This window comes from Miniopterus schreibersii (assembly GCF_964146895.1).
Source record: "Miniopterus schreibersii genome assembly, chromosome: 8".
Lineage (NCBI taxonomy): Eukaryota > Metazoa > Chordata > Mammalia > Chiroptera > Miniopteridae > Miniopterus > Miniopterus schreibersii.
Window position 1 is genome coordinate 60255057 of NC_138109.1, and position 24824 is coordinate 60279880.

The 24824-nt window shown below is 45.4% G+C and overlaps 1 protein-coding gene and 1 pseudogene across 3 annotated transcripts in view; one reads left to right on the forward strand and one right to left on the reverse strand.

Annotated features, from left to right (window-relative positions):
• Positions 1–24824, reverse strand: part of BCAR3 (BCAR3 adaptor protein, NSP family member) — a 200266-nt gene that overhangs the window by 57598 nt on the left and 117844 nt on the right. For both annotated transcript variants that reach the window (XM_081145886.1, XM_081145885.1), the window contains exon 3: positions 22323–22362. In XM_081145886.1, coding sequence (XP_081002012.1) covers positions 22323–22362 — 40 coding nt within the window. The remainder of the gene's footprint in view (positions 1–22322; positions 22363–24824) is intronic.
• On the forward strand, positions 8192–9669 carry LOC308560378 (small ribosomal subunit protein eS1 pseudogene; annotated as a pseudogene). The gene is made up of 2 exons: positions 8192–8195; positions 8821–9669. The product of its transcript is annotated as a small ribosomal subunit protein eS1 pseudogene (transcript).

The window sequence follows — 24824 nt, forward strand, 5'->3', positions numbered from 1 at the left end:
CTTCGAGAGTCTATGAAAATCATCGACCCTCCTCCCAGAACAAAAGGCACATGCTGTAATATTTTACATATAATTTCAGAGATTCCTGTGTCCCTAGCAGCCCACCCATATACCCCTGGGAGTCTTACCCACCCATGATGATCTGCCACCCACCTCTCAAGCTTCCATCTATTCTACACTCACTCTGCAGGCATCAGAGCTCCTAGGTTTTCTTTGCTGTACACATTTCTATTTCCCCTTTCTTCTATTTTTGGTGTGAGCTATATAAGCAACTAATAACAGTGACCCAAAGTCCCTTAGAGGCCCCTCCCATGCAGAGCACTGCAGAAATGGGCTGAGGGGCATCTACAAGGCAAGGACAGTGAAGGCTCAGCAGCGAACACCAGTGGCACTGTCCCCCAGCTCTACTGTCACTAGCTCTCCTACCTCACAAGCATTTCTGCAAAATGACATCTTCCCAAAAAACTAAGCTGCAAGACACATATTTGCATGTCTCAAAAGCCATGCTGGGAGGTAGCAGGGTAGAGGGAGAGCCGGGGTGGGTTCAAGTCCTTATTGCACCACCAGCAAGCTGGGTGACATTGGAAAATTTCTGAACCTCTCTGAGCCTCAGTTTGCCCCTTTAATTTACTAGGTTTTTGTGAGAATTAAGTGAGATAACAAAGAACTCGGCACCTAACACACGAGAGGCACTCAGCAAATGTGAGCTTCCCTTCCCTTTCAAAGGAAAGGACATGCCCTGTCTCCCACATTTGTTCCTCCTGCAGGGCACGTGCCCAACTGCAGTCTAAATCTCACTCAAACGTTAGGCTGTAAGAACAGGGTGGACAGCCCCGCCCTGAGCCACTGACAGGCCCCAGCTGGTACCACTGCGACTCTCAAATCCCGAAAGCCAGGAAACCATGGGGAGGAGTTTAAGAGTATTTAGCTTTAAAATATTTCTAAGCCTTTACATTTTCAGATCACATATGAAAATTGCACATATGCTCAGCTGTCTCAGGTGATTTTTTTACTCCAGAGCCTTTGTTAGGGGAGCTGTGTGTTTCGACAGACAGCCTGGGTGTCCATAGCATCTGCCCACTTGGCCCGCACCCAGGGGGCTGCTGGGTCCGCCCATAACTACTGAACTCTCAATGACCACCCGTTTCAGCCAGCCTGGCTGGGGAATTTGTGACCCCCACCCAGGATCTGAGTCGCACCCCTTCTTTCCCATTGTCCCCACACCACGTTGGCTGCAGAACTGGGCTTCAGCCGGTCCTGCCTGGGTGCCCTGCCTGATGCTCCTCCCACCTCGTCCCTGCACCTTGCGTAGCCCTCCAGGCTCTCGCCCCAGGACTAGATCTTCCATGTGAGTCTAGAGTTCCCCGAGGACCACCTCCCTGTGCCTGGCTCCCTCACACTTCACTGGCCCACGTTACTGGACACTGACACCAACCAGTTCTAGAATGAGAGCTGTGCCTGGTGTAGTGCCTTGGACACCGCGCTGGCTCTGCCCAGCTCCCCTCTCTGGACTTTCTGTGCCCTCCCAGGTTCTGCCTCCTGACTGTACCTCGTCCTCTCTAGTCCCTAGTGGCCGGAAATGCCAAAGTTACAGCACATTCTTCCAATGCCACTCCATGCCTGTCACCCACCTAGAACGGCTACCAAACGTCTGAGTGGATGAAGCAGACATGGAGGAATGCTCAAGAAATGCAGGAATCAGGTACAAGGCAGTTTGGCACCAGGCCATCAGGACTAACTCCACTCGCTTCGGCCTCGAAAGCTTGCCTGAGTAAAACAGAAAGCAAGCTTATGAATTCCTTCTCTCTTTCCAAGCAAATTCTAGCCACTTGAATGGCACATTTCAGTAGGAAAATATCCTTTCTTGGTTGTAAACTGATTATGAGCATTAGCATCTGAGGGACACACTGGTTAATTCTGTGTCTTGCCCAAAGGGCTATGAGAATCAGCCCAGACCAGGAGTTTTTAACCTGGGGGTGGGGTGGGCTTCCAGGAGCCACTGGAAATTGTATATAAACTGTTGGGTGAGAGGTCCATGATTTTCACCCAGTTCTCAGAGAGTCATGTGATCCAAAATCCCCACTGATTCAGACTTTCAATGGTCTTACTGATCTTTTTTTTAGTAGAGAGAGAGGTGAGGAGAATACTCTGATCACCACGGACATGACCAAAGACAGATAAAGCCTCCTGGCCACCTTGGACACACGCAGGCATTGGCAGGGCTGTGCTTGGTGAGAGGAGGAGAGAGAGAGAGACACTGAGGCAAGCAGTGTTTCTTTCTTTCCTGCTGTTGGATTAGCTTTAAACACCTATCAGAGGGAAGAACGCTTCTGCCCCTTGACCCAGCAGGTAGAAGGGCCTGGTTTACATACAATACTTAACATTACCACTACCTGCAAGCAGAACAGCTACTCACAGCAACCCCTCCCCCCAACCACAGACTTCAGGGATGTGTTCCCAGCAGACTGCAGCAGTCACAGAAACCTTTCTGCCTTTCAGCCGGGGATTCTCAAAGGAAGCGGCACGCACTCCATGTGTAAGACCCCCAAGAGCCAACATTTATACAGAGAGCTTTCACCATAGTGTCTTGTTTAGTACTCACACCATGAGACATGTATTATTATCTCCATTGTGCATGTGAGATCAAACAGTTCCTAGAGTTAATAATTAAAACAACTATGAATCAGGATGGCTGGATCTATCAGATGTGATAATGGAAGCATGGATTCTACCTGGTTGCCTGGAGTACTTTATCTTGTGCAAATCCAAGAGGCAGAAGTGTGGCTCCTGCAACAACCTCCTCCCTCCAACCCAATGACGGATAATCTTGGCAACAAAGACAGCAGTTCTCATCTGAAATATCCCCATTCATTACTGATGGGAAATGGTAAGGACAGATGGATGCTGAGGCTGGAATCTGAGGAGAACCAGGACAGGTGAGGGCTGGAGGGCTAGGGGACCTCCTTTGTCTTACATGGAGTCGTCAACTGGGCCCATTTCTCCGCAGGAAAAGGCAGAGGCTGTGTTGCATTGGAAGGACCATATTGATTACCAGCCAGTTTCTTCACTTCCTCAGGTAGTCAGCTGCCAAGCACAATGCCACCTATGGAAGTGACATCAGATGGTCAACACTCCTAGTGCCCAAGGTGCAGACAATGGGTTCCTTCTGTCAGTGGCTCAAAGGGCAATACAAAACCTGGCCCTGTAGTGTGTGCCCAGAGGAGTGGGAGGGCAGAGTGGAGGAAGAGAGTGACCAGGGAGAGCAGAAGAACTCACCTGGAACAATCTCTAGGCACATACCAGCCTCACAGCTGGGCTACTTGTGACAACAGATATGGGAATTTTTCCAATGCCAAACTATAAGGGGAATCCACAGCCTCTCTGCCCTGCCCCCCTTGTCCCTACAACTTCTCTGTGACCAGATGTGGTCAGATGTGAATCTGACCATTAAACTGGGAGGCAAAGAGTATCTAGCACATAAATAAACCAGGAGAGAAACTAGAAAAAGATGAGTATAGGACTTAAAAGGATCAAAAAGAAAATCTCTCTGCAAAACCTAGTATTCATATGCCAACATTTTACGTATGTACCCTGAGTAGACAGAGACAATTAGAAAATATAGCCTAATATACTTCTGATCCTGAAAATTCAGGGGGAAATGATGTAAATAGTAGACAGCAGTTTTTACATCTAAAAGCTTTCCCCCATGGCAGGGATATTCATACTTGTAATGTGTGTGAGCCCATCAGAACACTGAGCACTGAATGGTCCAGGAGAGACATGTGACCTAAGTTAGATCAATCGGACCCCTTCCCTATGATTTTTTTCAAGTCAGAGTAGAGGGAAAGATCCCCTTTTCCCTGCGGACCATAGCTTTAAGATTATAGGCTAGCCCTGGCTAGTGTGGCTCAGTTGGTTGGGCGTTGTCCTGTGCACAGAAGGGTTGCCAGTTCAATTACCGGTAAGGGCACATGTCCAGGTTTCAGGCTCTGTGTCCGGTGAGGGGTGTACAGGAGGCAGATGACTGATGTCGCTCTCACATCCATGTTTCTCTCTCTCCCCCTCTCCCTAAAAATCAATAAAAATATCTTTAAAAAAAGAAAAAAAGAAAAAAAAGGTTATAGGCAAGAGCAGCCTGTAGCCATTTATTCCCATGACATGCAGAAGCTGATCTGCGATAACGAAGTCGGTGTGCTGAGAGAAGCAGATGCAAGGATTAAGAGTCCAGAGATGTTTTCCTTCTCCAAAGAGTCATCGACCCAGGCCACTCCACCCCTGCCCCTCCCAGTCATAAATTTCCTAACTCACATCGTCAGTTTGAGAGTTTACAGGTTCACTTTATTGGTGTGAGATTAGGTAAAACTTAAGATCAAAATACAATACACTGTGTTGGGCTCTACTGGAGTTCACATGTATAAGATGTGATCCCTATATCTGAGAAATGCTAAAAAAGGGGCCAACATAAACTGATGTCACATGAAAACATGGATAATATACACCCATTAATAACAGGGTTGTACATTCATCTTTCAATGATGGGTGGAAACTAATAGCATTTCACAGCCTACTTCAAGGACATTCCATTAAAGAACTGCATTGTCCTGAGTTTTCAAGGATGAAGCAGACATGAATTTGCCTCTAGGAAAGGGAGAGGGACTCATGGGGTCGGAATGTTCTGTGCCACTGAATGTAGGTGTGAGTGTTACTCCCACGCCCAGTACCCCTCCCAGGCTCATGAGGCAATAGCACCATCCTAAGTTCCTGGAAGACGTTCCCAAGGGCTATTCCGTTCTGTGGAGACAGAAAACCTGTTTCAGAGGTACTGGCTGAGACATTCCCTTACCAAGATCAGGTAGACTTTACCAGGTAAATTGATAACCTGGGAGGGCAACTCACTCTCATGACTTCTTTCTAGGTCTGGGAAAGGGAATTTGCATAATCCCCAAATTACATTTAGATTTTCCTAAATTTGCTCAATACATAGTCTTTAGCTGACCATGGCCTGGAAGTAGGTTTGGAACCCTGATTCTCTTCCTGTGTGGCCTGATGGAGCCTCCTTTACCCATTGCTATTGCTCTGTTTATCAGAGCGACAAGCCCCAGCTCCAGTTCTGCCTTCCAGCATCGAGCTACTGAAACGCTCCCTACAGTGAGCTCTGTCCTTGTCTGCTCGCCTCAGGACCCACGCCTTGTTCATCATCACCGCTCCAATGCCCAGAACAGTGCCTGAGCAGGAGACGGCCAATGAACCCAATGGGAGACTGGGGGTTTGGAGGGAGCACAGGGTTCTCAACAAAGAGGTGGAAGTAGTTTGCACAGAAAGTGTGTTTGCATATTTCTAGGCAAAGGGTTCTTATTCATCATATTTGCAAAAAGATAAATACCTCCCCCACCAACAGTTAAGAACCACAAAGGTGTGAGACATGACTTGCCACACGAGAGTCAGGAACTCATGGGGTGAACCAGCCTTGCCATCCCTGCAGCTGAATTAGGGGTGGCTCCCTCCTGAGCCCTCAGAGGTACTCACTCCCTTGACTGTAAACCACCTGGGTTCCCAAAGGGGAGGAGCATCCCAGAACATAGTGATTCTTTTTTTTTAAAAATATTCACCTGAGGATATGTTTTTGTATTGACTTTAGAGAGAGAGGAAGAGAGGAAGAGGGAGGGAGGGAGGGGGAGAGGGAGAAACATCAATTGGTTGCCTCCCACATGTGCCCGGCGAGAGAATTGAACACGCAACCTAGGTATGTGCTCTGAAGGAGAACTGAACCTGTAACCTTTCGGCGCACAGGAAGACACGCCAACCAACTGAGCCACCCAGCCAGGGCCAGAACACAGTGATTCTTAACTCCACCACCTGTGTTCTGTGTGAGCCATCCTTGACTGCTCTGCAAACTAAGAGATACCATGATGCGATCCTGTTCTGCCGAGGTTCGAGTAAAGACCGTGAGGAGACAGAGGGAAGGAGACCAGGCCATTATGGACCACTCAGACCCTTCAAAAAACACCCACCTGGGCCTGGGGAAAATAAGAACCCAATGGGAGACTGGTGGTCACAGGAAACAGTCCACCAGCTCCATCATTTCCTCTGCACAAAAAGCTCCTTTGAGAATGTGAATGGAGGCTTTATGTGGTAAGTTCTCATGCACAGGCCAATAAAGATGTGAAACAGCCTCTCAGACCAGGTTCCTGCGGCCTGGACACTGAGGTCATTCAAGAAACAATTAGATACCATCTGGAGAAAGCTGGGACTCAGAAGGAAATTGCCTCAAAGGGCCAAACAGCATGTTCTCATTCCCACAGTCTGACACATCTTATCTTCACTGACATAAAGGACACATGGAGCTCAGCCAGCTAATCCATGCTGGGAGCATGAATGGGCAAACGTGGTGGCAATTAATAAAAGCCTAAGGGTCAGGAGAGTGTCCATTTTCAGCCTGCCCCAAGTAAATTTATCTCTCGACTGCACTTTCACATCCAAGTAGAGCCTCGCAGCCATAAACCAGGCCTTGGCCTCACCAAGCTTTGCGTTTTCACAGTTTTAATCTAAAGCCATTAGAGCAGAACAGCAACTGCTTCTGGCCCAGCTCCTGACAGTCCACAGTAAGCAGTGACTTGATCATGTGAAATAGTATTTACTGAGGATTCACCAGCCACTCGATTGTAAAGAGCAGGCTCACAACTGAGAACTCTGATTTCTAGGTTAGATTCTCAGGTTTTTCATTTATTTATTTATGTATGTATGTATGTATGTATGTATGTATGTATTTATTTATTTATTTATTTAAAAATCCTCACCAGAGAATATTTTTTCCATTGATTTTTAGAGAGAGAGTGGAAGAGAGGGAGGAGGGGGCAGGAGAAAGAGAGAGACACATTGATGGGTGACCTCTCCTCACATGCCCTGACCAGGGCCAAAGATCAAACCCGCAACCAAGGTACATGCCTTTGATCAGGAATCGAACCCGTGACCCTTTGGTTGGCAGGGCGAAGCTCTAACCACTGAGCAAACTGGCCAGGGCAGTTGGTCTTTTTTTTTTTTTTTTTAATATATCTTTATTGATTTCAGAGAGAGGAAGGGAGAGGGAGAGAGAGAGATAGAAACATCAATGATGAGAGAGTCATTGATCGGCTGCAGCCCGTAACCTGGGCATGTGCCCTGACCAGGAATCGAACCCCGATCTCCTGGATCCTAGGTCAATGCTCAACCACTGAGTCACGCCCGGCTGGGCAGGGCAATTGTTTTTAAATAAAAATTTAATGTCTCTTCTCCATTAATAATCAGTATTTTTAGACGTAAATAAAGTTGTTGAGCAAGCTGGTTTAAAAAGAAAAACTCAGCTAGAGAAAAAACATGGACATAGATAACAGGAGGCGATGATTTGTGTTTAAGTGTTTCTGCAGCTTCCTGACAGCTCTGAGTAGCAGGAGACCCTTCAGGGCAGCAGTGCTCTAAGTGTACCCTTTCAGGGAGTCTGTGAGCACAAAACCATTTTCATAATAATACAGAGACATTTTTTGCCTCTTTCTCTGGGTTGATATTTACACCGACAGGGCAAAAGCAGTGATGGGTAAAACTCCTAGGACCTTAGCACTAAGCAAGGGAGAGGCACCAAACTGGATAAGTAGGCATTGCATTTCTTAACCATCATATTTTTTTTTAAAAGATTTTTTTCATTGATTTTTAGAGAGAGGAAGGGAAAGGGGGAGAGAGAGAGCAACATCTATGTGAGAGGGAAACTCAACTGGCTGCCTCCGGCACGCCCCCTACTGGGGGCTGGGCATGTGCAGTGACTGGGAATCGAACCAGCAACCTTTCAGTGCAATAGATCGCACCCAACAAACTGAGCCACACTGGCCAGGGAGACCACCGTATCTTTTTTAAATTTATTTTTTAAATATTAAAAAAATTGAAACTGTATTTCTTAAAAAAATAGCCAGTTTCATTTAAGAAGTCCTTGGTGAAGCAGTAAGAATGACTCGCTTTGTTGCATCTCAGCCCTTGGGTCCCTGGTCTCTTTAGTGTTCTGTGTGACGAGACACAGCACACAGCCCCTCTGCCGCATACCCAGGCACACTGTTGTCTTGAGGGAGAGCAACTGTGCGATTCAATTGTGAGCGGACCTAGCTGCTGTTTTCATGAACACTGTTTTTACTTCAAACAATGTCTGACAAACTATGGTTATTCGGACATGGGTATTTATTCGGCAGACATTTTCTAAAAAAATGAACAAAGTGAGTCTGTCACTTCAAGAAAAACAACTGACAGTATTTGCTGCCAACGATAAAACTTGAGATTTCAACTGAAAATTACATTTTGGGAAACTTGTATTCACCACCATGAGTTTGACAGCTTCCCAATACTTTGATGATGTTTCTAATGAGTGGTGATATTAACAAATATGAGTCTTTGCATATTATAGAGTGAAATACGTTAACACCTGAAAGATCTGAATAACTCAGTAGACCAATATTTTTCAAATGACTCATGCACAATGGTACAAAATCACACATGGGTAAAAGATCTATTCAAATTTCCAATGGACCAAGAGACTTTTAAGGAAACAGAGTAAGAAAAAATGGTTTTGGTGTGGTTTCAGATTCCACATTGCCTTTATAAAACTACAACTTTTTAGCATAACATCAAAGAAGTTTTATTTCTAATCATTTGAAAAGTCTGGGTGAAGGGGTACAAATTTCCAGTTATAAAATGAGTAAGTCATGGGCATGTAGTGCTTAGCATGGTGACTATAATTAACATCATTGTATTGCATATCTGGAAGTAGCTTGGAGAGTGGAGCTTGAAATTTCTCGTCACAAGAAAAGATTGTCTGGCTCTTCCACCCTCTTGGCTCCCTGAACGGCACCATGGCGGTGCAAGAACAAGCGCCTCACGAAAGGCGGCAAAAAGGGAGCCGAGAAGAAAGTGGCTGATCCATTTTCTAAGGAAGATCGGTATTAAGTGAAAGCACCAGCTACGTTCAATATAAGAAATATTGGAAAAACAGTAGTTGCAAGAACTCAAGGAACCAAAATCGCATCTGATGGTCTCAAGGGTTGTGTTTTTGAAGTGAGCCTCGCTGATGTGCAGAATAATGAAGTTGCATTTAGAAACTTCAAGCTAATTACTGAGGATGTTCAGGGCAAAAACTGCCTAATTTCCAAGGCATGGATCTCACCCTTGACAAAATGAGCTCCATGGTAAAAAAAAAAAAATTTTTTAAAAATGGTAGAGCATGACTGAAGTTCATGTTGAAGTCAAGACTACCGACGGTTATTTGCTTTGTCTATTCCATGTTGGTTTTACTAAAAAATGCCACAATCAGATTCAGAAGACCTCTTATGCTCAGCATCAACAGGCCGTCAAATCCAGAAGATGATGATGGAAATCATGACTGGAGAGGTACAGACAAATGACTTGAAAGAAGTGGTCAATAAACTGATTCCAGATAGCACTGGAAAAGACACAGAAAAGGCTACAATCTACTATCCGCTCCATGAGGTCTTTGTTAGAAAAGTCAGGATGCTGAAGAAGCCCAAGTCTGGACTGGGAAAATGCATGGAGCTTCACTGTGAAGGTAGCAGTTCTGGAAAAGCGACTGGGGATGAGACAGGTGCTAAAGTTGAATGAGCTGATGGATGTGAGCCCCCAGTCCGAGAATCTGTTTAAAATTCAGACATTTAATGGTGATGAATAAAAAATCTTATTTGTGAAAAAAAAAATTGTTTGTAACTATGTATGGTGATGGACGTTAACTGGATTTATTGTGGTGATCATTTTGAAATACATACAAATATTGAATCATTACATTGTACACCTGAAATGAATACAATGTTATGTCAATTATACCTTAATAAAAAAAATACTCTTTCTTGAACTACATATCTGTGCAAAGCCAAATTTTCTTTATACTTCAAACAAAACAACCTACCAGCAGACTGAAGGCTGATGCAGATATCATGAGAATCAAGCTGTGTTCCTTCAAACCAGACACTAAAGAGATTTGCAAAAATGTAAAACAATGCCCCCCTTCTCACTAAGTTTTGTCTTAAAAAAACATTATTTTTCATAAATATATGTTATTTATATTCACATAATGGGTTATTATTATTTTAAGATGAATTAAATAAACATTAAAGTTCCTATATTTTAAGTTCTAATGCAATAAACCAATAGCTAGGACTCACCTAAAAGCTCTTGGAGGCCCTTTGTAATTTTTAAGAGTGAAAAGGGACCTTGAGAGCAAAGAGTTTGAGCACTTCTGCTCTAACACACCTGAGCTCCTTGTTTTATATAATTTTGATTGAGCCATAGTTCTTAGCATCATACCTATGGAGCAGCCTAACGCATTTAAATAAGGGGGTGTTTTTATTTTTATAAGCTTTTAACTACCATAAAAGCACTGATGCTTTTTAGAGAAAATTTGGGAACTGAGAGAATTGTGAAAAACAAAACGAAAACTTCTTAGTTGCCAGGAAGTTCGTTTTGACCTACTACCCAATGCTCAGTCACTCTACTACAGGTTTTTATCTCAGAGATTCCCACACAAATGCACACCGAGCCGCCTCAGCCGAAGCAACGCCACCCTCCCAGGGCTGGGCTTCACTCCTCTTTGCTCCCGCCCCACCTCCCACTCACCAGCAAATCCTCATGGCTCTGCCTTCACTCCCAGGACCCCTTTCGTTGCCACCTTTCTGCTATCACAGGTCCAAACTACCATTATCTCTCACCTAGGCAGTCACAACGGCCTCCCTGCAGATCTCCCTGCTCCTGCCCTTGAGCCCGGCAGTCTGCTGGCAACACAAAGCCAAAGTGCCCCTAAGAGGCTCCCCATCTCCCTCCATAAGAGTTAATGTCCTTACGCGCACACACAAGCCCCATGCCATCTGCCTTGCCCCCTACACCGGTTCCCACCACTCTTGCTTGAGTTCACCCACTCTGGCCTCAACATTGTCCTCAGTGGAAGAAGTAAACTCCTGCTGCATGGCCTTGCCCTGGCTATGTCCTCTTAGACATCACACTTGACTTGCCCCCCACCAAAGTCACCTCTTGGGCGAGGCCTTCCCTGGCCACCCTGTTTAAAATGTAATGCTCCCTTACGCCGACATTTTGTAGTTCCTTACCCCGATGGAGCTTTCCTGCTTAGCTCTCACCACTGCCTAATGTGGTTTCCTTGTTGCCTTCATTGTCTCCACCCCAGAATATAAGCTCCATAGAGGCAGGGACATTGTTCTGTTCACTGCTGTGATCCTTAGTCCTAGAACAGTGACCAGCAGATGGCAGATGCTCAATAAACATTTGTTAAATTACTATGACACATAAAACAAATATGACTACATTTGTTTAATAACTGCAAAACTGTCTCTAACAAGAAAACATGAAAAAGAACCCATATGTCAGCAGGTTAAATATAATTGTATGTTATACAACGGAATACTGGATAGCCATTCAAAAGAAAGAGGGAGACCCAGTTATTGAACATGAAAATGAAGTCCAATGAAAAAAAAAGCAAGTTGCAAAGCAATATTTAGTTATATATATTATTTTTTGCATCAATCAATCCAATTGTTCTCCAGGTCAACCTTCTTGATCTCTTAACAGTTTGACCATCTCAGGTCTCCTAAGGACACTTGAAGCTTCCTCTCTCTGCCATTCAAGGACTATGAGAGCCTCTACTCTTCCCGCAGGACTCCTCCTGCTGCTCTGTGCTGCTCCAGTCGGCCTGGGCACACACTGTCCCACACGCGTGGGTCTTGCCATGAATCTCTAACATGTGGATACCTGTCTTCTGCCTCACCTGTCAGCTTCCTCCCTGCCACGCTACAATTTTTTCAGTTGTCATATCACAGTTCAAATATAATTTTTCAGAGGAAACTTCTTGGCTACCACAGGTAAAACTTCAGATCAACGCCAATCCCAGTACAAAATCTACATACAGCATCGCAGCATCTTAAAGCTTTTTGTCCAAGAATGTTAGACAATTAATTCTAATAATAAAATGCCTAGAAATTTTTAATCTCTTATATGAAGTCAATAAAAACCACTTGCATTTTTATACACTTAAACACAGGCTTAAGTGCTGAAGTTGTAAATATAACGTTATGGCCCACTATTACATTTAATATTAAAAGCTCCCAGAATATTTAGAAACTGAATGGTTACACGCTACACTGTTGTGACATGCGATGACCACTAGAGAGCAGAGCTTAACAGCAAATGCTTCCAATGATGAAAAGCTTGAGGCTGAAGAGTTATTAGGAACAAGACCTGCGTGCCTACGTTCATTGCAGCGTTATTTACAATAATCAGGATTTGGAAGTGCTCAAGTGCCCATCAGTAGGTGAGTGGATAAAAAAGCTGTGGGACATTTACGCAATGGAATACTGCTCAGCTGTAAAAAAAATAATAATAAAAAATAAATCTTATCTTTTGCCACAGCACGGATGGACCTGGATAGCAGTATGCTAAGTGGTGAAACAAGCCAGTCAGAGAAAGGCAAACACCATAAGATTTTACTTATATGTGGAATCTCATGAATAAAATAAACTAACAAGCAAAATAGAAACAGAATTATATACACATAGAACAGACTGACAGCTGTCGGAGGGGAGGGGAGTTGGGGGGGGGGGGCCGGGCTAGGTGAAAAAGGTGAAGGGATTAAGCAAAAAGCCAAAAAGCCAAAAACCAGGCACACAAAAGGTATGGGGACTGCCAGAGGAAAAGGGGGGTGGGGAGAGGTGGAAGACGGCAAAAGGGAGATGAATGGTGGTGGAAAGAAACTCGACTTTGGGCGGTGAGCGCAGTGTGCAGATGGTATGTTAGAGTTGTACGCTTGAAACCTGTGTGGTTTTATTAACCAATGTTACCCCAATAAATTCAATTAAAAAAAAAAAGATCTGAGGAATTGACAGGTCTGCGCCATAAAGGCTGCCATAACTACACCTCTTTAAAGTGCATATCTCTGCCTAAATGTGTATGTATTTAAGGTGACAACAGTGACCTCACAGTTTTTATTCGATATCAGGTTGGCAAGAGAGAGAAGACTGAGGTTAGGTGCCGTCATGAGATAAAATCACTGAAGAATTTCTGGAAAACTTTCAGAGATGTGCTACTTGCTTTGGGAAACTTAAAGATCTTTGGAAGAAGCTCATTTCCTCTTCTCTCAATTTAAACACCATTCACATCTGGTGGTCATCGGTCAGCCAGTCAGTTACTAAATACAGGGTGGGGCAAAAGTAGGTTTACATTTGTGAGTACGTGAAACAAAGTTTATTCGTGTATTATTATTTATTAATAATTCTAGTATTTTCCATACAAACAACTGTCGACCTACTTTTGCTCAACCCTGTATTTATTAAGAGGACGTAAAAAGGTCCTTGTACTTAGAGCTCACATTCTAATGAGAAGTTCGATTTTTTTAAAGTAAACAAATAGAAATTGGGACAAGTGCTGTGAGGACAACATACAGTAACGAGACTGGGCAGGCTGCTTGCAGCAGGGGGGTCACAGCCTCTTTCTGAGGCTGTGAAATCTGAGTCAGGATGGACCAGCCCACAGATAAACTAGGGTGATAGTTACTAAACTAGTGTTTACTGAGTACTAGCTACATGTCAGGCACTATGCTAACACCCTCTAGGATATTAACTCATTTGATTCCTACGTTCTCCCATTTCCTGTTAAGGAAATCGAGATGCAGGGAATTTCAGAAACTTGCTCAAAGTCACACAACCAAGAAATGGTGTCCACCTTACTGGTGCTCTAGGGATGCTGTGACAAACCACAAACTTGGTGGCTTTAACATACAAATTTATTCTCTCGTAGTTCTGGAGGCTGAGTCCAAAATCAAGGTGTTGGCCACACTCTACCTAAAGGCTCTAGGGGAGGACCCTTCTTTGCTTATGGGGTTTCTTGGCAATTCTCAGCATTCGCTGGCTTGTGAGTGCATCACCCCCGATCTCTGCTCTGTTGTCACATGGCAGTCTCCCTGTGTGTCTGTGTCTCTGTATTCAAATTCCTCTCTTCTCATAAGGACACCAGTCATCGGATTAGGGCCCACCCTAATCCAGTATGACCTCATCTTAATTTGGTCATATCTGCAAAGACCTTATTTCCAAATAAGGTCATATTCACAGGTACTGGGGAGTTAGGACTTCAACATATCTTTCTGGGGAGATAGAATTCAGCCCACAACAGTATCTTAGCACCCATTTCCAACCACTCAGCTATTCTACCTCAAAAGAGCCTTCCAGGCCAAGGGAAAGGCAAAGACCCAGGGGCAGTCGGGAAAGCTGGCACGGAGGAGTGTGGTGAGTAAGGTGGATGGCAGGAGATGAAGTCAGAGGTAGACAGGCCACATGGGAGGGCTCTGAAGATCAATTATAAAGCTGAATCTGATCAAAGCCATAGCTTTAATTCTTGGTTGCATGTTAGTTTTTCAGTCTTTTCATCACATCTCAACTGTTTGGAACCTCAGAAGAGTTCTCTTCCTTCAGCCAAGGATGACAGTTGCAGCACAGAATACAAATGTGAACCTGGCCTCATTCCCCTCACAGGCCAGAGTAGGCTCCTTCAAGTACCTCCAGGGGGCAGCTCCAGGGTTTGACCTTGATTCAAACCGTCCATTTCAAGAAGCCCAGGGAGAATTCACTTCTGATTTGGGACACGGTTGAAAACTCATTGAGGCTGCAGAGGCAGAGCAGTATCTGGCCTGAGGAGGTATCCAGACAAGCCCCAGGCCAGAGCAGTCGGGATTCATGCACCTGTTCCACAGGGAGCTGCACATGCCGGATGTCATGGGCCCAGCAGAGAGAGGCTGCTCAGAGCGACAGGTCTACTTTACGAGATGCTGAGAAGCGTCCAGACTGCAGTGCTGCAACAGCATGGTGTCTAATTGTGCAACAACACACAGCTTGCGTAAGGACTCACTGCTGTGTTGTCAGGCAAGATGAGGGGGATATTGACGATGCAAGGATGCATCAGGGGAGTGTCAGCATGAAAGATGGAATTTTTGTTGAAAGCCTACTACACATTACTGGAAGGCAAAATAGGGACAGTGTATGTGTGTACAGTCTAGAGGAAGGGTCAGCAAACCCTTCCTGTGAAGGGCCAGGGAGTAAATAAATAATACAGGCTTTGCGAGCCATTCTGTTGCAACTACTCAGCTCCAACATTATAGGGCAATATGTAAAAGAATGGGTGCAGCTGTGTTCCAATCACACTTTATGCCCATTGAAATTTGAATTTTATAATTCTCAAAATCTTTTGATTTTTAAAAAACCCATTAAAAAATATAAAATCTATTTTTAACTTGCAGGCCATACAGTGGCAGATAATAAGGCCTCCAATTAGAAATCTTTCCTCCCCTGAAACAGTTTACTGGCTTCTGGCGAGACGCCCGGCACTCCTGTGAACTCTGGAGTTGCCTCTGGCTTCCTCTCCCTCACTTCCTGCATTTAAATCCCAATAGGAACTGTCAACTCACCTAATAAAACGGCTCTTAATTCTAGGTCTAAAAGGCCTCCAGCACCTGCCCGGACTTTCCATTCCCTCTGCCGCTAAACACTTTCCTCCCACCCACCTGACTTCCCTGAGCGATCACTGACACATGGTACATGCTCAGAACTGTTGAATGAGCCAATGCATAAAATACCCACAAGCTCAGCACTTCTTTTGTCTGATCAGCAGTCTGATGTGGCCCATCTAAAAATCAGAAATTTCCCCTACTGTGGTGGCAACATTTATGGGCTAAAATATAAGGTTTTAGCTAGCTTTTTAAAAGTCAAGCTCACTGAGGTGTAATTCGCGTACAGTAAGAGTCACCCCTTTAAGTACAGTTCTATGAGCTTTGAAACCACCACCATCAAGGTATTTCTATTATCCCCAAAAGTTTCCCATTCCCTTTTACATTCAGTTTCTCCCCTTTCCCTTTTTTTTTTTTTTAACCACTCATCTGTTTTCTTTCACTATAAGTTTTTCTGTATGTTTTTACTGATTTTAGAGAGAGAGGATGGTAGAGGAAGAGATAGAGACATTCATGTGAGAGGAACATCAACATCTATCAGCTGCCTCCTGCATGCCCCCTGCTGGGGATCAAGCCCGAAACCCCGGCATGTGCCCTGATTGGGAATTGAACCAGCGACCTCCTGGTGCACGTGTTGACGCTTAACCACTGAGCCTACTGGGCTCAACCAGTGAGCCTGCTGGGCTCGCTATAAGTTTTTATATGTATCCAGTAGTCCATTCCTTTCTGTGGCTGACTAGTATGCCATTGTATGGGTGTACTACAGCTCGTCCATTCATTGGTTGAAGGCCATTTGAGTTGTTTCCAGTTTTTGTCAATTAGAAATAATGTCACTATAAACACTCACATACAGATTTTTAAATGGGCGCATGTTTTCATGGTCAGGTTTTACTTTTTATAAATGGCCACCTTTTCACAGACCTGTAAGATAAGATTCCATTGAATGAGGGACTCATTCAGTGACTGTCCTCCATCCCCATTCTTGACTTTTCACCCTGCCTCAGCAATTTTTAAAAACTGTAGTAACATTAAATTTCCCAAGAATATTTGCAGAGAATGTTTCTGGGGTGGAGTGGGAGAAGTTGGAAGTTTGTTCCTCTGAATGCGAGCCCCAGAGCGAGCCAGGGCTGTTTCACATTCAGTGTTGGCAGGGGTTGATCTCCCGGTCCCACAGGGGACAGTGCTGGCTCCGTGGATGTGCACACTCAGGCAAAAGCCTACAGAGCCAGCCAGTCAGGCCATTATTTGCTTCATATAACTTGTTAAAATCTCACGGAATGTACAGCGTGCCATTGTTTTCGTAAATCCTTTCATGACTTTGTTAGCTGGCTAATTCGGAGCAGACTGGCCTGTTGGAAGAAAAGACTCCCCTCAAAGACAACTATTTAACCGTGACCATGGCTGCAGCCATCCTGAGCACAAAGGGGGAGCTGAAGTCATGCTGCTCGTCCCCCCAAGGTCTCCCACAACCAGGGCACTTATTCTTGGCGCTGGAATTCACATAATTACTCCTCTTTTAATCTGCTGGGTGACCTAATGCAGCCCCAGCCAACTGCAGGAAACTGCCTTGCTGAGATCTGAGCCTTGGGCAGTCTGTCATGTCTATAAGACCCTCTTAGAAAGAATATTTGCGAAGTGTTAACCCCATAAAGCACTGATTCCTAAGAGGCTCCAGGCTCCTGAGCTGCTGTGCCCACTCTGGAGGAAGGAGCTATTGAAAGGTGCTGGTCCCCACTCAGGATAATGGCTCCAGTTCTGTTCCTTCTCAGAAACGGCAAATCATTTTATAAAAGCACACAAGTGGTTCCAGCGAGAATCCACCAAGGCAGACTACAAAAGGAAGGATATTCATTCACTAGGAAGCTAGCCAGGAACAAAAGGCTACATTCCGTCTCACACTGGCTGACTGCAGTCGCCTGGAGAGCAGGCCTTTGTCCACAGCCTGGCCTCGAACATGGGCTTGCCTAGGTCTTGGCTAATTTGAAAAAAACAAGTTATTCCAGTTTCCTTCTCCACTTTGCTACATTTTCCCATTTATCTTTCTTAAGAACAACTTATTTTATTTTTATTTATTGATTAAATTTGGAGAAAGAGAGGAAAGGAGAGAGAGGGAGAAACATGTATTTGTTGTTTCACTTATTGATGCACTCATTGGTTGATTCTGGTTTGTGCCTGGACCAGGGATTGAACCTGCAACCTTGGCGCATCAGGATGATGCTCTAACCAACTGAGCTACCTGGCCAGGGCAAGGACAACTTATTTTAAAATGAAAAATCTATAATAAACATTTCTTCTAAAAGAAAACTTCCCCCAGTTCTGCCCTAATCACCTCCACCCCCAAAATATATACTTTTAAACCACTCCTGGAAAAGAGACTCTTTATTTAAATGACTGTAAGTCTTGTGTATGAAGAAGCTAGAAGAAATTAGAATCTTCAGTCTAAAGGAAGATAGGTGCAAAGGGGAAGGAGAGAGGGATTAAGATAAATTGATAAAATTTAGGGGGGTGGAGTGGGAGGGCAATTCCTGAAGCTTAAAGAAGTAGCCCCAGGAAAAGAATGACAGAGTGAAAAACGAAAGTAGCTTTCACAGGTTCAAGAAGGGTCTACAAAAGTCAAAACACGACGATCACAACAGCAATTGCAGGAGTGTTGGGGGTAAATCTCCAGTCTTTTGAGGTAACGGGATGAGTGGGCAACTATCTGTCAGATCCTTGGTCTTAATGTCTGAGGGTCAATATGAAATGCCACCCTTGTTCCTCTAAATATGGCAATTTTATAACCAAGAGTGACAGATGAATAAAGAGCTCCTTCCCATTTGCTAAAAGGCCTTCCCCTCTGAACCTACCACAGCCAGAGAGGATCCTAAAAATGCTGAACTAGTAGGGACACTGGCCCACCCCTGGTTTCCAGTTGTGGGAAGATGGAACCCACCGAGAGAAGGTGGTCAGCCCAAGGTCATGCTGCTGTTAGAGCCGTGAGGGCCATGCTCCCCCTCCTTGGGATTCTTAGGGGTGGTGTACCTTAGAGTCTCCTACTGCAATGCTACCTGGGAAGGTTAACACACTGAGCGATTGCCATTTATTCACATTTTAGTACAATAATCCTATCAAGTTTTCATGGGGGTAAAAATATGGCAAAAACCAAATGAGGGGCAATAAGCAGGGAAAGCAGCCCAGAAGGTAAATACTACTGAACAATTTTGCCTAGTTATTTCCTCCATTAAAAAAAAATTTTGTTTTTATCTAGGCTGAGGTATGCTAGGTACGCAGAGGAAAATTCCAGAGCTGCACACCACCAACCAAAGTCACTACCAACTGAAGCGCAGGAGGGAGGCGGGGCGCCGTGGGGGCTCAGCTTTCCGACCTGGAAGGGCTGCTTGCTTTCAGATGCGGCAGAGAACCAACTGCTGGGTTACAGAGAGGGGCCCCGCGATTATGCAAAACAGGTAAGATCAGACTTGCAAGATGATCGTGTTTCCAGTTACTGTGAGGGAAAAAATGTGGGGAGCGGAGGGGGCTAGGAAAACAAGGAAAAGGTAGAAAAAGAAAGAAAATGAAAACAAAACTCCCCTCTCTGGTGGTCAGAATTAAAGAGAGAAACTGGAGAATGTGATTCCTAAGCCACCAGCTCCTGGGGATCTGCCCCAATTGTCTTATCACATCCAAACACGGAATGGGGGGGTGTAGGGGCCGCGGGGGCCCCAGCAGGAGAGCAGCCTGGGGCTGATTGCCAGCCGAGGGGAAAGGACCACACAGCCCAGGGGCTTCCCCCCTTCCACACACAGAGGAGCTGCCCGTAGCCTAGCAACCGGGCGGCCTTCACGCCTGAGTGTGTGCTGCCACACAAAGTGCCGGGAGTGCCGGACGACACAGAGTACAAGCTGGACAGAAACGAATTTTGGATTCACTCTCTACCCAGCATTCTCCTGCCACAACCTGCAGCCCCATCGCCCTGCTTGTTAGGCTTCAGCGCCGATGCCTCCTCTCCCCCGACCCGGGGAGGCCAGGCGGTCCCCGATTGCTCTCTTATGCCTGGGCACTGGGAAAACCGGGTGAACATGGTTAGCAACTCCCCCGGGGAAAGGGGGGCATTTGAAGACACATAGAGAGAAGCCTGGGACCAGAGCTCCCGACTGGGTGAAAACTGCCATCTGTTGGCCACACCTGGTGCTTCCACTGCAGAGAGAGACTCAGCGCACCCACCATTCTGAGGGCACGATGAGTCCCTAAAAATTTGGTATCTTAACTCTTGTTCATTAGGCCAATAAATCTGACTCTGCCAGGCGACTCCTACATGATGTAACATATTTTTCATAGACTCGCTTCTTCTCTCCATGCCCAAGAGGCGTGACGTGTACTGGGGGATTGTAGGGATGAAACAGCTCCAAGTCAGGAAGGCCAAACCGAATCCCACTTTAGCTACAACTCTCTCGCCTCGCTCGACCTTCAGCCCCCTCCAGTCACTAGGCATCAGCTAACACCTATCAGCAAGGCCTTCGCGCATGGACTCCTGTCGGCCAGGCTGGAGAGGGCAACTTAGCCTGAGAAACGGCCAGGTGGGCTTGTGCTGGCCCAAAAAGACTGACACAGGGAGCTGCTCAAACCTGGAACGTGCTCTCAGAGCTCCAGTGCCCAAAGAGGCAAATGGGAACAACCTACATTCACCCAACAAATAAATCCCCAAGCCATCCCTCCACACCAAGGGCAAAGTCAGAAAAAAAATAAATCTGTGATGCATCCAGGAGGAACAGAGAGACTCCATTTATTCAACCAGATTCAGAAACAGGAGCAGAGAGCAACCTTCAGAACACCTCAGCAAGTCCTTGAAAAGGAGCACCCCGTGGAGCCACCAAGAGCCATTCCATCACATCTCACTGCTGGGGAGGCAGGGAGAGCCCAGCTAGATAGAAGCCACTGGCAACCCTAGTATCTCCTTAGTCAACATGATTGGGTCACAAAGACCGACATTCACGAGTGAGATGCAATAGCTTAGATAACACAACAGGTCACACCAAAAGTCTGTTTAGCTTTAGAATGCATCATTGGATTATCTTAAAAGATTTGGACTTTTGTAAAAGAAAATGCTGAGTTACTGGAATAATGGGAGGAGTGTGTTTGCTGAGCACAGCCTGAGTAAGTCTGCGGTGAGAGACAGCCGATTTCTGCAACATGGCATGGAGTGTGTTTTAAAGGGCTGCTGTGATTTGCACACTGCATAATTCTAGGGCACATTTATGCTGTGGTCGAGTTAAATCACAGTCTATGTGAACAGTGTCACCTAATGCTTTGCAGAGCACCACCTGTACAAAAAGCATACGAGAGGTATCCAGGAGGGATGTAGACACATCATTTATAAAGCTCTGGCCAGATTCCGACGTGATGGCCCTGCTGGTTTAGGATTACACATTTGCTCCTGGGAAACTATAGTTCAGACATAGTGTGGGTATAAGACAGGGGAAAATAATACCCATCTCCATCCCAACAAACTTCATGATGACTGCCTCCCGGGACCAGTGGTTCTAGTAGCGTTCCCTCTTGTACCTCCCGTCCTCTGGCTTAAGGGAAAGACATGCCAAAACCCTGGTGCGGGCACAGGTACATGGAAAAGCAACAGGCCTAAATACTCCTAAATGCTCTTGCTCTTGGAATAATGAAGACCATTATGGCTCCTCAGAGGCCAGCACCTTGAATCCTAACTCATGCCATGATTTCTCCTAAAAATTAATATTGTTCTTTGTACTCTCTGTGCTAGGCTTCCATAACCTTCCTTAAATGTTTCTATGTTGCTTAACATAGATGAAATGGGTCCATGTGACTTATAACCAAGCAATTCCCAACAGCTGTTGATTTCTTTTATGAAATTGTCCACTGTCCCCTTCATATTATAATTTTAAAAACTATTATAAGAAATAAAAAACTTAGGTGTGACAAATCAGAATTCTCTTTTCTGTAGTAGGTACCAGATTTAATTACAGTTCTCAAAAATAAAATAAAGCAAACACACACACCCAAAAAATGGGGTGGTAGACAGAGGAAAGAAGTGAAGAGCCTCTTTTCTTTCTGCTCAGAAGGAAAACATTGTTTAGAAGCATCGGCTACTTAGAGGCACTGAACATCGGCCCCACTGGAAGGTAAGGTATTACCACAGCTCTCGGTTCCAGCTCCACCACTGAACAAGGAGGGGGTGGGTGGCTGTCGAGAGGAAAAGAACGACGCAGGAAAGAAACCTCAGAGAGCCTTCAGGGAGCCTCAGTTCTCCACTGAAGATACACACGGGTTCACAATTCCTCATCTACCATTCCAAAATCTAAAAATCTCTGAAAATTGGAATTTTAAAAATAACTTATTTGGCTGCCAAACAAACCTGACCTCATTTGGTGGTAAAACATGACCTGAACTATATAAAATCATCTGTGGTCTATTTATCCCATTTAGGGTGAAATTCTTTTATTTCACTGCTAAAATAATGAGTTTGATTATGGGGTGCTGACCCTAGACCCCTTTAGGGGTGTAATATATATATATGCACCATATTACATTTCTTTAAAAATTCTAAATTTTAAAACACATCTGGCCCTGAGAGTTTTAGATAAGCAGGAAAGACTGTAGACCTATGCTGAGATGAGGTAAGAGCCCTACAAAGTTTACTAAAGGCCTAACACAGGCAAATTACCTCCTGGTTGTTTCAATGTGACCAGCTTCCTACACAAGCCAGACTGTAGCATTACTTGGCACCACTGTATTAAAAATGGGAAGTCCATTACACAGAGTCCCGATTACATGTTAAATCCCGGTTTCCTACCTTCACATATTCCAGAGTTGGGTCCAGAAGATGCTGATCCCTGAAGAGAGAAAATACAAATATGAGAACAATTGGCAACCATGCATTCTCGCCCTGTAACATGCATCCAACATTATTTCACCCTAGTCATTCAAATTATTCAGCTGAGCCCACCTCCCAGACAACACTCAGGAAGTCGGAACAGACAGTGATTCCTCTCACGGTGTGTGTTGGGTGGGGTGGGGTAGGATACAACCATGACCTCAGTCTAGAAGCACTACATACTCTAATGTCACGTTCAGACTCCAAATGTTAGACTATATGGGGTAACTTTAGACTCACTAGAGCATAAAAATTAGCCTTAAAGTCTGAAGCAAAGAGCTCCGAGGAGGACAGAGGTGGTAGTGAAGCTGGGCTGGATGCCCAAGTGTGCGGCAGTCTGGACCCAGCAGCTGTGTCACATCCACCTCGACAGAAGTGAATGGAGGCCCAGGTAGGCGAAGCGGCTGCCCAAAGCCACCCACCCAGCACCCAGCAGTGAGAGAGAGAGAAAGGGGCTTATATATCCAGTTCTGCTTCTAAACCACATCAGTCTCTCTCTCTCTCTCTCTTTATGGCTGACTCGATTGGCCACCCGCTCCTGGTGTCAAGCTGAGAAATTCACCCTAATTTTCTTTGGTGCCCAGTGATTGTTTCTCTCCCCATCTACTGTCTGCTCGTGTCCATCATAATACAACGCTGGGACTGAGCAGACAATGAATGTAAACAGCAGCGATGGCATTGAGGATGCTGACCTATTATAGAAAGCGGAAGAGGATCTGACTAAGGCAAAGGAAAGGAGGGGAGACATGAGACTGACGTTTTCAGTGCCTGCAGAGTTACGGCAAGGCGGCCTCTCAATAGAGGATGTGAGCCCAGCAGGGAGTGGCTCAGTAGTTGAGCATCGGCCTGGGGTCCAGGAGATCGGGGTTCGATTCGCAGTCAGGGCACATGCCTGGGTTGTGAGCTCCATCCCCAGTCAGGGCATGCAGGAGGCAGCCGATTGACGACTCTCTCATCACTGATGTTTCTATCTCTCTCTCCCTCTCCCTTCCTCTCTCTGAAATCAATAAACATATATTTAAAAAAGAGAAAAAAAATGAAAGAATGCTTTAAAAAAAAAAAAGGGAATGTGAAAAGACAGCTACCTTCAGAGACCTAAACTTCAAAAAATCAACTCATCCCTGCACAGCGTGATTACTTTGAAAGGACACGATGGCTCTGAAGCCTGTAAGACTAGTCTTCTTAAGGGGGAGTCTCAGCACATCTACACAAAGAACTTGTCCATCTGAAGGCAGGGACACCCCCTGACTCCCAAACCGGCAGGTTTGGCTGCCTCCCAGCTATGGAGAGATCCCAGGAGACTGCAGCGCTACTGCCTAGAACAGGAGTAGCAAAGCCACAGCTCAGAGACACGACCAGCTAGCGTGGCAGTGGATCCACCCCCAAAGCCCTTCTTGGTCTGCGGGTTAGGGCCGCACACAGGGCACACGCGCAGAGGCAGGCGGGCATGGAGACGCTCTTCTCCATGCAAACAGCTTAGGTTCTGAAACGCGCCTTCTGTAGAACCAGAAGAGCCGAGAAGACTTTAGGCTAACGGTCCCTGGGTGCATTCCCATCAGAGAGGTGTAAATCAGTCTTTCGGAGCCTTAAAACCAGGTTCACACTTCGCCTTTAAGCTCGTGCTCCTTTATCAGGCACGTTTTTCCCAAAGCTGCCGAGTCTGCCTGCTGTGCCAGCCCACCACCTCCCCTGCCACACTGTGGACATGGTGCCAGTGTTATCAGGCTTTGTATCTATGGAATCACTGGGCAGTGACCACAAACTTTGTCAGCAGCACTTTGGCCGTGGTGCTCCCCTTTAAGTTCTTGAACCCCTGGTTTTTCACTAAAGTAACATTTTAGGCTCATAGGCATTCAGTCTTATGCTAATTGTCTGGCCCAGTGGTCTGGCCCCATGAGTGCAGAAAGATGTTAGGACCACTGAAATGCTATTTCTCATCTTCTTTAAATTTCTATTTTTTAAAAAAATACTCAGCCAAGGATATGTTTTTATTGATTTTAGAGAGGAAGGGAGAAAGAAACATTAATGTGAAGGAGAAACATCAATAGGTTGCCTCCCTTACAAGCCCTGACCAGGAATCAAATCCGCAATCTAGGTATGTTCCCTGACCAGGATTCAAACCCATAACCTTTTGGTGTACAGGATGATGGTCCAATCAACCGAGCCACCGGCCAGGGCTCAAATTTCTATTTTTATGTACATCGAAAGAGTACATTATATGCACTTACTTACACACACACACACACACACACACACACACACACACACACACACACAGAGTGGTCCCTCGGTTTTCAAATGTAACTCGTTCCGGAGGACCGTTCGAGTTCTGAAACGTTCGAAAACCGAGGGATCCACAGCCGACAGCTGGGCCTCAGGATCCTGCCCTCAGCAGAAGCCGTGTGGTATGTTTGACTTCCA